Source organism: Dryobates pubescens, chromosome 22 (genome assembly GCF_014839835.1).
Source record: "Dryobates pubescens isolate bDryPub1 chromosome 22, bDryPub1.pri, whole genome shotgun sequence".
Classification (NCBI taxonomy): domain Eukaryota; kingdom Metazoa; phylum Chordata; class Aves; order Piciformes; family Picidae; genus Dryobates; species Dryobates pubescens.
This window is the reverse complement of record NC_071633.1, coordinates 8,027,004-8,039,563: the sequence shown is the minus strand read 5'-3', so window position 1 is coordinate 8,039,563 and position 12,560 is coordinate 8,027,004. Positions and strand designations below refer to the sequence as shown.

Below are 12,560 nucleotides of genomic sequence, written 5' to 3'. Positions count from 1 at the left end.
ACATTGTTCTGTTTCACATCAAGTCATCATCTCACTTTCAGAGCAAGTGCTCTGGAGAAGCAACAAGCAGTGGCAACAGACACCACTGACGACTAAAGAGCTGCTTAGCAATACATTACAGAGCAGCATCTCATACAGGACTGTGTTCCTAAACAGCTCACCACATATTTGTAACAGTTGGTACTACTTTGTCTTCCTGTTAAATTACCTTTGATCCCAATTAACCCAGCTTCTTTTCCCCCCAAAATAAGAGAGAACAGAACTCTAGTGAAAGTGTGTATGGAACAACATTTGTGACTTCTTGCAAGAGTAAGTGTAGTAATGAAGTTTGGTTGGCATCATCCCAAGGATAAGTCCACAAGACTTAGAATTAGATCTGTGAGCATGCTATATATTTTCCTGCCTGGAATTGCCTGTGTTGCACCACTTGGGATTTCCACTGTAGACTAGACACAAAGACAAAATATACAGCCGTAAGAAACCCAAAGGCCTTTCCTTTGCTCCAGCTCTTTCCTAATTACAGCTGGTGATATCAAGACAGAAGGAGCAAAACACCACAGGGAGGAACATAAGTAGCCTTAAACAGTATGTGCTGTGGTAACCAAAGCCAGACTGACTTACAAGTGCAGAATATCTTTGCCATCCCAGGAGACTCAATGAGAGCTCAGGGTACAGAATAGGATTTGTGGGGGGAAAAAAAGTCAGCCATCTTTCCTAGCAGCTCCTCTGTATTGTGCCATTTCAGCTTAAAGCTTCACAGTGATCTGTCTTACATGCACACAGTAGAATTAGCTGGCAAGCTTGAAGCAAAGCTGTGGAATGTCAAGCAGAAGGAAAAAACCCACACATGAAAAAACAAAACATGTAAAAAAACCCAAACCAACACACAAAACCCAAACTACAGAAAAACTCAGACCTGTTCAGCACAAATTCACTGCTGGGCCAAAAGGCAGCAAGATCTCATTCATCAAGAGGTGTTTCCCATCTCAGCAATTCTGATGCTCAAATAGAGGGAGTCAGACTTTGCTTTGGCCGAAGAAAAGGAAGGATTGTTTTGGCCCTAGAGTAATTAAGAATGAGCACATGTACAGGCTATACTTGGGTACTGTTGGCTGTGTTAATAATTGTATAAATCAAATCCATTTCCACAAAATAATTTTATTAGATACATGAATACAAAAGATTTACAAATATATTAGTGTTTTCAATGCTGGAGTATAGAAAGTAATCTACATTTAAAAAGTCATACACACATATGAGTAGCTCTGTCTCCAAAATATTGCATAAAAATAGTTGGATTAGTACTAAGAAACTGACCCAGCAGTTTCTTTCTCTCTTTTTCAGAGAGCTTTGAATCCTCATCAATAGCTTTCAATAGAGATAATAGCTCATCTTTTGTGGTCTTCTCTGTATTGGAGCGATACTCTCTTTCATCAAGTTTTTGGCAAAAAGTGTAGCCTAAAAGGGAACACAAGACATTCAGGTAGTTAACACTACACTCAACCACCCTCCAGCTTCCACAGACCCACCCTCTTCTAGAGTCAAATTAGTCATTGTTACAGAAAGCCATTTGGCATTATCTCGGTCCCTTCCACTTCTCATTTGGGTGTTAAAAAGCTCAGTTTAAAATGTTACCTGCTACCTTAGTAGGATCTTGGCCTTTCTGCAAAGCCACCAGCTTATTGCTGACCATTTTATGCAGTGTCCCTGGGATCTTGAATACAAAGAGAAGACAAACAGCAGCTTAGAAAAAGGCAGTTCTGCATAAGCTTGCAAGACAACTAAAACCTGCCCTTACCTTTAACACATCTCTTTGGTGATCCACAAGGAACAGAATCAGGAGATCGGTTTTCCCTCTGGATAAAGTTTTGTTGTTGATAATAGCTTTAGAGAAGGTTCTCTTCACAACCATCCTGTTGTCACTCTAAAGAATGATGTGAAATAATGACCAGAAGAGAAGAATTAGTCTCCCCCTTTAAGAAGGGCATCGTCTTTAGTGTTCTAGAGTCATTGCTTTTCCTGTCACATATTTAAGCCACAAATATGTTTTCTCACCAGAGTTTGGGGTCTCTAGGTTTCAAGAAGTGTAAAGCAGCAGGCAACAAGTGTACACATTTACCTCCTTCTGTAGTTTGAGCTCAGAATGATGTGCTGCAACAGCCATGAAGTACAGCAGTCTTCTGAACTCCTCCCTGACTTGGCTGTCTAGAAGTTTCAAATACAGCTGAACGGCTTCTAAAGATTGCTCCATCTTCCCATTCACTGAGGAGAAATAAAGCAACTTCTTTAGATAAGGCAATAAACAACAATAAAGCACCTAAATTAACCACTGAAGAGAAGCTCATATCTCTCAAAAGAAGTGGTCAAATGAAACAATTCCTTATCACAAAAGTTCCACAGGCTGATGAGAACATTTGCAGACAAGCTGAGAAAAGCCCAGAGCCAGGTTTTCAGTTTGATGTTGAAGAAAGCTCACTTAAAGTGAGTCAGTTCAGCCATCTTAAATGGAATGTAAAATACTGAAAAGAAAAGAGAATGGTGCTGCTAAATTGCATGACCTCTTCTTGTGGACATAAGGATCTCCCAAGAAACAAGGAGCATGTATTAGATAAAGGGGCAAGCCTGATGAATAGCAAACTGCTTTGTAGAGCTTCACTAAATTTGAGCTGGTCTGACTATGCAGAATGCCCACTTCAGATGTGCGAATTATTTCTATGTAGGGGGTTGTACCACTATCATCCCTTTAGCCTGTAGGGAGGACAAATGAGATATACATGCAAACTATTCGCACCAACACAGAACAAGAAGAATAATCCACACAGAAATGAAGAAAAATAGGGAGCACAGGGATGAGATTATGTTAATGACTGGAACATCGAAAGCTTTCTAAATATAAAATTTAAGAAACCTTTCTGTGAAAAAGAGAAGAGAACACAAAGCTTCCACACAGCTTTAAGTTTTACATCTTAGGGCTTAAACATTTAAGATGTAATTACATTTATTTTCCCATGGATACTTCATTTCAGTGGATATCACCTACTAGCAAATTATAGCACTCCAGTTTCAGAACCACTCCACACAGACCTGAATAAAAACTACAGAACTGCTTATGATCAACACCAACATTTCAGGGCATGGTCTTCATGACTAGAAATTAAAAGAAAAAGAAAACAAACAAACCCCACCCAAAAATCCACAAAACAAAGCAGAAGTCAGCCTTTAAGCTTGGCTGCTGTGGTAAATACTCAGCTTGTCAGTACCTATCTGACTTAAGGTCAGGAACACAGCTTTGTTTTACTTACCTAGTAGTTCTGCAATTCCTAAATGAATTTCAGATGCATGGTTTAACAGTGGCTCCTTTTTTTGGCCATAGTATCTACCAATATTTTCAAACAGCAGTAGTTTCCACGTGTCTGCTTCATCTGATTGATCAGGCAAGTTCCTGCTAATATCTACCACCATATGATCTGGAAGATAGTCCAAGCAATCTATTGCTGCTGAGAGCCATTCATCTGTTCTAGAAGACAGAGAGGTTTAACTTTGTAGCATTACTTAGTGGTGCCTTTGAGAGCTGGTTGCATTGTTTTACCACAGAAAGCAGGCAGAGTGGTTTGCCAATCACTGCAAAAACTGCATGTGTAGGTACTTAAACACATTAGGCACTGACACACACAAAGACTTCTCCTGACACACTCAGGTAGCTGAAGTCACATACCTCTTTGTTATGTATTTAATCAAGATGAAGAATTAGTAACCCACAAAGGTAAACAGTCACAAGCAGTTAACCCCAAAGTTAGTGATGTCCTCTACTGTTAAAGGAGGACATAATTATTGCTAGACAAACAGAAACATGAACCTTGATCTGATCCAGACTGGTAAGGTTTTCAGACCATGTTTTTAACTATATTTACATACAGTTTCAGGCTCAGCATTCCAAGGTTTTTTAATGTAGTGGGGGAAAATAAACTATTCCTTCACAAGTAACTTTTTAAGGGAAAAAAACCCCAACAACCAAAATAGAGCATTTTGCTGTCATCTTCCATCAGTTCAGCAATTTCCTCTTTGAACACCATTGAGCACTATCATGGCATTCAAAACAATCTTCCAATGTTCATCAGAAATTGCCTCAGCTACTTCTGTTTTAGAGCTTAGCAGTAGTTATTTATCAATTATTCCAGTCAGGTCTAACAGGGAGAAAAGTGCCTGCTCACCTCCTCTCTGCAGTACTGGAGACTACAGACTACAACACTACCACTCAAAGTTCAACTATGCTTTACATGCTTATTAAAGCAAAGAGTTTTTGCAAGTCGCAGAAGTGAGCGATGAATACCTACTGTGAGTCACTGAAAGCCTTGAGAATCTCTCTGTCTAGGTAATTACTTGTGATGACATATCCAGGTCCCTTCCTTGGTTGTGGTAGCTGAGGTCTGATCTCTTGGTGCTCAAGCAGAGACTCAAGGAGTGGAAGGTCCACAAGCTGCAGCAGACGGGCAATTGTTTGTTCTTGCCATACTTCATTAATAACTGGGAAGGGTGGAATACATAAAGCACATTAAAAAAGAGATATAATGGGAAAGACAACTCCCCTTAATTTTACCAAAATAAAGGTTTACAGCAGCAGAGACTGTAACCTTGATCAGTTTTAAATGCCTTTTATGACCACAAAAAGCAAGAGCAACCATTTGTTTAGTTAACTACATGTGCCAGAGAACTGCATTTCGGATAAGTCTGAAGGGCCTTTCATTCTTTAGGCTCTCCTTTGCAAGCAATCTTTGTCCTAGATAAGAAATTGTTAAAGAAATGTAGGAGTGACACTACCCTTATCACAAGCTTCCACGGTTATAATCTGGCTTGGGTTTTTGAGAGTATCTAGGACACATTAGCATTTTTAAGCAAAGGAAAAGGCACCTAAGATCATAGTTTAGTCAGATAGAAAACATGAATTGACAAGAACAGTTTCACACAGTACTGAAGGAGTGCTGGATGCTGCAGATAGAGAGTTAAGCTAGGGAAGAGTTTTTGCTAACAGACTGCTGGCTGTAATTAAGTCAAGTATAGAAGCAGTGTACACAAGCACAAAATCCAACACCAATTTGTTTCAACTAGAGATAATGGGTCCTGTCTGATGAGATTAAAAAGGTAAAAGCAAGCCTGCAACAAATAATTTGCTTTTGTTACAACATGATGTTCTAAGTAAAATACTATTAGAGGCAGTTTGACTCCCTCTGTAATCTGACAGGCATAAGCTGGATTTCAGTCTCACAAACAAGCGAGTGAGACATCATTTGGCTTACCTCGACGGGACAAACTGTCTGAGATGTTTACGTGAGGGCTGTTTGCAGGTTTTAGACTCAGGTTTTCCCAAAGATCCTCCAAGCTTTCTGGTTTGACAGTGGTAGAGTGAAACAGTGTGCTCCTCTCAGGTCTGAGACAGTTAAGAAAAAAACCAAAAAACAAACCACAACATAGAGAATCAGTAAGATTGGAAAAGACCTCAAAGATCATCAAGTCCAACCTGTCATCCAACACCTCATGACTAACTAAACCATGGCTTCAAGTGCCACATCCGATCCCCTCTTGAACCCCTCCAGTGATGATGACTCTACCACCTCCCTAGGCAGCCCATTCCAATGGCCAACAACTCTTTCTGTGAGGAACTTTCTCCTCACCTCAAGCCTAAACTTCCCCTAGTGCAGTTTGAGACTGTGTCTTCTTGTTCTGGTGCTGGTTGCCTGGGAGAAGAGACCAACCCCCACCTGTCTACAACCTCCCTTCAGGTATCAATGGATACCCAAACATATCATGTGACATATGGATAACTGCCTGAGATTTAAAAAGTTCTCTCTCTATAAATATTCATATAGTCCTTCTACCCTGACCAACACTTTTTCTGTCCAAGTCACACAAGAGAATGCACAATACCTTAAAGAATCAAAAATCATTGCATGCAAGTGCATAGTTTCCCTCTTGGAGCTTGTCACCAGCAAGCTACCTCAGTTACCCACAGAGAAAAATCCAAGAAGAGAAAATGGTTGAGGGGAAATTATTTTCAAACAGACAAAATTATCCCCTTACATCCTCCAGAGTTTTATGACAATACTCATGGTAGCAAAGCAAGGACAAAAATTAAGAGCTGTCCTTGAAAAACCCAGAGGGTGGTTGCTTCTTAGCAACACCCTTTCTAAAGTTATGCAGCTAATGGAAGGCCTCAGGAGCCTGTCACCCACTTCAGTGTGAACTGTTTTTTTCTCATAACTGCTTTCATGCATTATTTGGTATTGGAGTAAAACAGCTCCAGACACAAAATTACTATCCCCCTAAGTATGTTTCTTTAATTCCTGTTTCTATAACTTTGGTTTAGGGCACTGCAAAATCCTTTAGACGTTCACTATCTTCACTATGTATGTGAGAAGCTGTATGTATCAACAGATCTGTTCCTTCCACTAAATGAAGAAATGTCATCCAAGGGATCTGTGCCCTGCCTGGAAGAAAAGCACCTTCTGCACCTTCATCCTACACTAATTGGACATGAATAATCTTGTTTCATCACTGTGTGTTCAATGTATTCCAAGTCTTGCTTTAAAAGCCCTTTGTGATGGATATATCTTTAAATACCACATTTTAATAAAGTGTTTAATTTCTCATAAATTCTCTTTCCATGTGAAGACTTGGGACAGTTTGCTTTAGAACAGAAATAGCTGAGAGCAGAAGGTAGTGCAGCAAGACCGAGGAACCATCAATCCAACTGATCAGAAAATTCCAATTTAGCTGAGCTAAAGCTTCTGCTTCTAGAATTTTCCAGTCAGTTGGGTTGATGCACTGAAGTTCACATTTGCTGCTCTCATGAACACATCAATCACATCAGGTGCTCTCCTTTTAAATCAGTATCATCTGCAATTTTCAAAAGTGCATTTTGCTAAAACTACTGCAGTGTCCACATGAACGCAGTTTCTCCTAAGAGTTTACACTGGGATATGCTGAGATGAACACCTGACACACACTGTTTAAAGGAAGTTGTTTGGCACAGTGTTATCTACGCAGCAGCATGCTCCCTTTTGTGCTGGTTTGATTAGCAGCAGGATTTTCTTTGTCCTCTCCTAAAGGGACAGGGAAACAAAACCTCATCATTGCACTTCCTTCTGGTTCTATGGTGGCATGCAGCAGCCTACCAGCACGCTGCCTGGCCTAGAAACAAGAGGTATGTGCTTGAAGAAACAACTGAAAACATCTCCAAAAGTTATATTTGAAGTGAAGCTAAGATGATGAAAGAAGAAAACAGTTTCTAACCTGTTTTTTCCTTAAAAAGTGGATAGATTCCTGGCTTATCCTAGAGCTGTGTGTGCAGTTTAGTCACACCAGTTTAGGTTGTTCCACTGCTGTAGTCTATTTGATACAGCTGAATTGCAGTTAGCTGTACTGGTTTAGAGCACAACAGATCAGTATCTGTAATGCACTTAATTTTCACCCTCTTGCCTTCTTCTGTCAAGCCAATGTGGTAACAGACACAGAAAACAAGTAACCATGCAGGCTGAATCATTTACTCGCTTCAAATTGCTGATTCCTACCTGTCTTCCACCCACAAACATCTGTCTGGTATCCTCTGCTTTCTCCCACTTCCCAGGACCTGTAATTGTACAACAGTTGTCCCTCCTCTCCCCCAGAACACACAACATTTTCCTGCTGCAAGAAACCATCTTATCTTCATGTTCCTGGTACTAACCTTTGTGGTGTACACTGCTGGTAATCTTTATCCAGTTCTGGTTGGTTTGAGGCATTTGTGAATCTGTAGAGGCTGCTGCTACTGTCCTCAAATACAGAGCGCTTGTCTTTCCCAAAGACCCTGGTTGAAACAGCCTCAAACACTTTGTAGTCCATCAGCGCTTGACACACGCGCACTATTTTAGCACGGGAAATGTCAACCTCTCCAAAAAACTTGTTCTGCAGAAGATGGGCAAAGACAACATCCACTGCATCTGAACCAATAAAACAGTCATGATGGCACTTCAGGTGCTGGCGACGCTTTTTCACCTCCACTTGAGTTTGAAGTGCATTGATAATACTGCTCCAGACATAAGTTGCTCCAAATGGCTTCTGTGCCAAGCTGAAGCCTAAGAACAGAGAAAGCATAGAGAGTGAATTCATGCTGTGGTTACAAAAGAGCTGCCCTTTCTCTGGCTCTTAGCTTTCATGACCCTTGTAAAGCTTTAAAACTCTTTGAGACTTCCAGCTTGGCTTGGGTTGTTCATATAATTAACATTTTGTTCCTTAGCAAGTCTATCTGCATTGCACTGACGTACCTCACTCTGGTGGGTGCTCTCACTGGGTTACACTGAAGCTTTGTAACCAGGAGTTTCAACTTTTTTCAGCTTGTCACCTAGACACTATCCTTTTGCATGCTCCTCCATCACCCACTCTGAAGCACACATTCCCATAACCAAGAACAAGCTGGATCCACTTGTAACTCCCCAGCTCCCCTACCAAGACTAACAAACCCCATATAGTTGGGCAGGGAAGAGGGAAGCAGGGATACAGAAAACCCTCAGAACTCCGTTCCCTACAGGACTGTGCACACACACAAGCTAATTAGTATCAGTGCTTCAGGTATCACTGACAAGATCAAGAAAGAACCACCCACTCAACAGCCTGTTACCACCACTGCTCCAGCTAAGATTTAAGCTCTGTGTACTCAGTGCCACTTCCTTGAGCCAACCAGTGTTCCCCATCTTAATAAAAACCACTGAACTATTACTCATTTACCAATCTGATCAGGACTAGCATGCTAACAGCCAACAGTTTGGCCAGAGGCTAGATTTGGCTTGCACAAGGACTTAAAAATACAGAACAGACTTCAAAAGTTTGTTGGTAGCACCTAACTGGGAAGAGTTGCAACCACCAGAAGCTAAAATTAGAATGTATGTCTCTCAATAAATCAGATTAATAATTTATTAAGGGAAAACACAGAGGAAGAGGAAAGACATGAGAAACTGAGGAACAAATATGGAATGAGAAGCTGGCAGAAATCCTAGAGAAAGCCATCTGGGGTTATGACAGACCTCGAACCAAATGAATTAACAGTGTGATGCAGTGTTTAAAAAACAACAACATGCAACTCATTCTGGAACATATTACCATCAAAATTTTCCACAGAGGCACAGGAGATATTTTTTTCTGTTTGGTCTGAAGTGGCATTAGAGAATTATATTCCAGTTTGGGGCAGCAGAATTTCCAGTTGATCTTCATCTACTAGAAAGCCCAGAAATCAGCAATTTGTAAAGTTTTTTCCCCCCCCCTTTTTTTTTTGGGGGGGGGGGAGGAGAGGTGAGGTAGGGGTGTGAGGGAGGGGAAAGGACACTTCTTAATACAATACAATACTGAACAACACTAGGCAAAATCCTAGCAGAATCCCCTCTTCTCAAAGCTTTCAAAGTGCAAGGGAGACAAAACATGCCCTTGACAATACTTCAACCTGGTGATACCTTCAGGTAGGCAAAATAAACAGAACACAGAATTTCTCTCCAGCCCTACACTTTGATAGCTGACTGGCCCAAACACTCAACACCACCAAAGACCAGCACAGGCTTCTGTTGCTAAAATAAACACCAACACACGCTACTTGCAAGAATTCTACCACTAACCGCTGCATTATCACCGCTTTCTTCCACACTCGTTCCCCCTCCCAAAGACCCGGGGAGTGGGTAAGCGTTATTAAACTCAGCACTAAGCATTAAGGTGATAAGACTTTACAACACAAAATTTAGATGTTCGAGGTAAGGGAAAAAAAATAAATTCAGAAATCGTTCTAAACAAGAGACCTTTCACCCCGCACTAAGGAGCCACCCACTTCGTCTCTTGCTCTCGCAACAGAAGCAGCTGCCCAAGTCTCCTTGTTCCTCACCACCCCACGGGCACTTGCCGGGCACTGCATTTGTGCCACCGCCCCGGCCCAAGCTCCTGCCCGGTCCGCAAGGCTGCCCCCCTTTAGCAAAGCAGCGGCGGACGAGCTCGGCGGAGCAGGAGGGCAGGGGGACAGATTCAAACCGCGGAGGGAACCTCCCGAGAAGAAACACCATTCCTCTCCTCATCCTCTTCCACCGGCGACGGAGAGCAGCCAACTTTTGAACCTCTGTGGAGCGCGGAAACGCGCCGGCACGGAGCTCTTGGCGGCAGGGGCCAGGCGTAGTAAGAGACGGCTCCGCAACCCGAGTCCGCAGCAAAGCACAGCCACCTTCACCTCACCAGCTATCCTCACCAAGCCTGGGCTGAGAACAGAGCGCCCGCTGCCCGCTACCCCCCGACCCCGCTCCACTGCCGTCCCACTCCCCGACCCGTACCCGGCGGCCTAGCGACAGGGCTGCAGACAGCGCTCAGGCTCAAAGCTGCCGCCTTCTCGCGCACCGTGGCCATCGCCGAAGCCAGCTCCGCACTGTGCCGCGCTCCCACCGCCCGCGCGAAGACGTAGCCCACCAGGGGGCGGGACCGCCTCGCCCGCGCCCACCCCCATTGGCGAGGAGCCGGGCCCGGGGGCGGGGCGTGTGCGGCGGCGGCGGTTGAACGGATGTCCGCGTGCCCGCGGCTCCGCGCGAGCGGCTCCGCGCGGCCGGCGGCGGGGAGGATGGGGCAGGAGTCTCGGAGGGGCCGGGTGGCGGGAAGGGTCGCCGAGCCCCCGGACACCCGACCCGCAGCCGGGCAGACTCACGGGGTTTGGCTGCTGTGAGCGTGAGCAGCCACACGATCCACAAACCGTGACGAGGGAGGGAGCGCAGCGGAGGGCTTGTGCTCGCTGCGTCCCGTTCAGGGACATGGGGGGTCCTGCTGCGCTCACCTGGCGGCAGCGTTGCCTGCGCCCCGCGCAGGGGAAGCCTCGGCACTTCCACTCCAAGGGGCTGTGGAGCCCTGCTTTGAGAACAGGCCATGTTCTCTCCTTGTTTGCTGGGTAATTGCAAAATCAAATCCCTCAGCTCCCTTTCTTCAACTTAACCTAAGAACAGGCCTTGTACATCACGCCGGACCAACAACGATGCTTGTTACAATGAAACACGACTTGAACGACCACATGTAAGTCTGCATTTTCCTCTGCTGGGAGCTGTTCATTAAAGCAAGAGGGTTTTAAAATTACTATCGGAATAAAACAATAACTTCACTTTCAGGGTAATGAAAGCTTTTTCTACTGTCAGCAGGAAACTGTTGAGATCCAACATCATTTTCTACTAAATATGGAACATTTTGAGGGTCATTCCATGAAACTGCATTAGAAAGACATACACTTGAGGCATATTTCTTGGTTTTATTTCAACAATGCATTTTAAATTGATCTCCTTGATATGCAAACTCAGAAGTATATAATGCACATTAATGACCAAATAATATAGATGTGATACAAAAACTCATTCTGAGTCCTCAGGTCACTGACCTGTTGGTGGTATAGCTTTGCAAAATGATCTCTGAAATTCGCAGCCTGTTTCACAACGAGCTCTCTGCAAACAGATGTGAAGTGCAGGTGATCTGCTATCCCCTGAAACTCAGGTTAGACTTCTTTTGTCCTCATTTGTCACACTTAAAGGTAGGGCACTGTAAAATTTGTTACTATTATCTAAGTAAATAAACAACGGACTTCATTTTAAACTGTAAAGAATTGGCAAAGAGCTAGATAGCACAACCTCATGGCAAACAAACATTTCTTCCTGTTTCACTGCCAGACCAATGAAATATTTAATAATGAAGTTCTAAGGGTGAAAGTTCTTGTTATTTTTTTTTTCACATAATAAAGGTTTAGTCTCTGGGCTTAAGCTGAGAGGAAAAGGGATCTATTCAAACTGTAGTAAAATGCTAACCTTTGAAAATCATGCTGGTTCATGCTGGTTTTCAAGAATAGGAAGTGTCAAACATATTTCTTGTGGGAAGAGAGGAAGGTGTCAAGAAAAAATAAAATAGTTCCAACTCCCAGGTGTCCATTTACAGTTGCTATTATGAACCTAATAAACAAACAAACACACAATGCATGGGTCAGTGGGGACTTCTACAATGTTGTTTTATTATTCCCTCCTTTTGTAACAGTACAATGCAAACATTTTTGATGTACTGCAAAAATTACATTATCTACAAATCAGTAAATGCCCAAATTCATCTTCTACAATAATTTATTTTTTGCATAGTTGTTTAAATGAAGTGATGCAGTCCTTCATTCTGCCACAGTTCACCACAACCTTGAGAGTGTAGAACTACAGAGATTTTTCAAGCAGGAGGTGTTCCAGTCACTAAGTGAGAAGATTGCACCTTACACCAGAGAACCATTTGCTAGCATATGGCTTGCAGGGACAGAATGAACCACAGCTAATGCACTGTGAGCTGCTATCTAGAAGGTTATAAAATTTTTATTCTTGTATTTTATTACTAAGTCATCAGCAATCTAACTTGGATTCCTGCCATTGCTTCATGTCACCCCACAGTGACCACAACCATAACACACCAGTTCCTCCCTGGGCAGGTGGCAGCTATTGGTTGGTGATGAACAGTATCTGTTACGACAGGATGGTGAAAAATGCTATACAGCTGTTGGTCTT

At 42.9% G+C, this 12,560-nt stretch overlaps 1 protein-coding gene across 2 annotated transcripts; it reads right to left on the bottom strand.

Annotated features, from left to right (window-relative positions):
• Positions 1-1,151: 1,151 nt before the first annotated feature.
• DEPDC7 (DEP domain containing 7) lies at positions 1,152-12,028 on the bottom strand. 2 transcript variants are annotated; one of them, XM_054171746.1, is made up of 9 exons: positions 11,832-12,028; positions 7,721-8,108; positions 5,295-5,425; positions 4,335-4,524; positions 3,303-3,517; positions 2,120-2,262; positions 1,799-1,924; positions 1,636-1,714; positions 1,152-1,458 (listed from the first exon to the last, which is right to left on the bottom strand). In XM_054171746.1, the coding sequence occupies exons 1-9, from the start codon at positions 11,842-11,844 to the stop codon at positions 1,244-1,246; spliced, it is 1,500 nt and encodes a 499-aa protein (XP_054027721.1). In that variant the 5' UTR covers positions 11,845-12,028; the 3' UTR covers positions 1,152-1,243. The 2 variants fall into 2 exon arrangements, with proteins under 2 accessions (XP_054027721.1, XP_054027719.1); XM_054171744.1 differs by lacking the exon at positions 11,832-12,028 and adding an exon at positions 10,332-10,410.
• Positions 12,029-12,560: the final 532 nt, after the last annotated feature.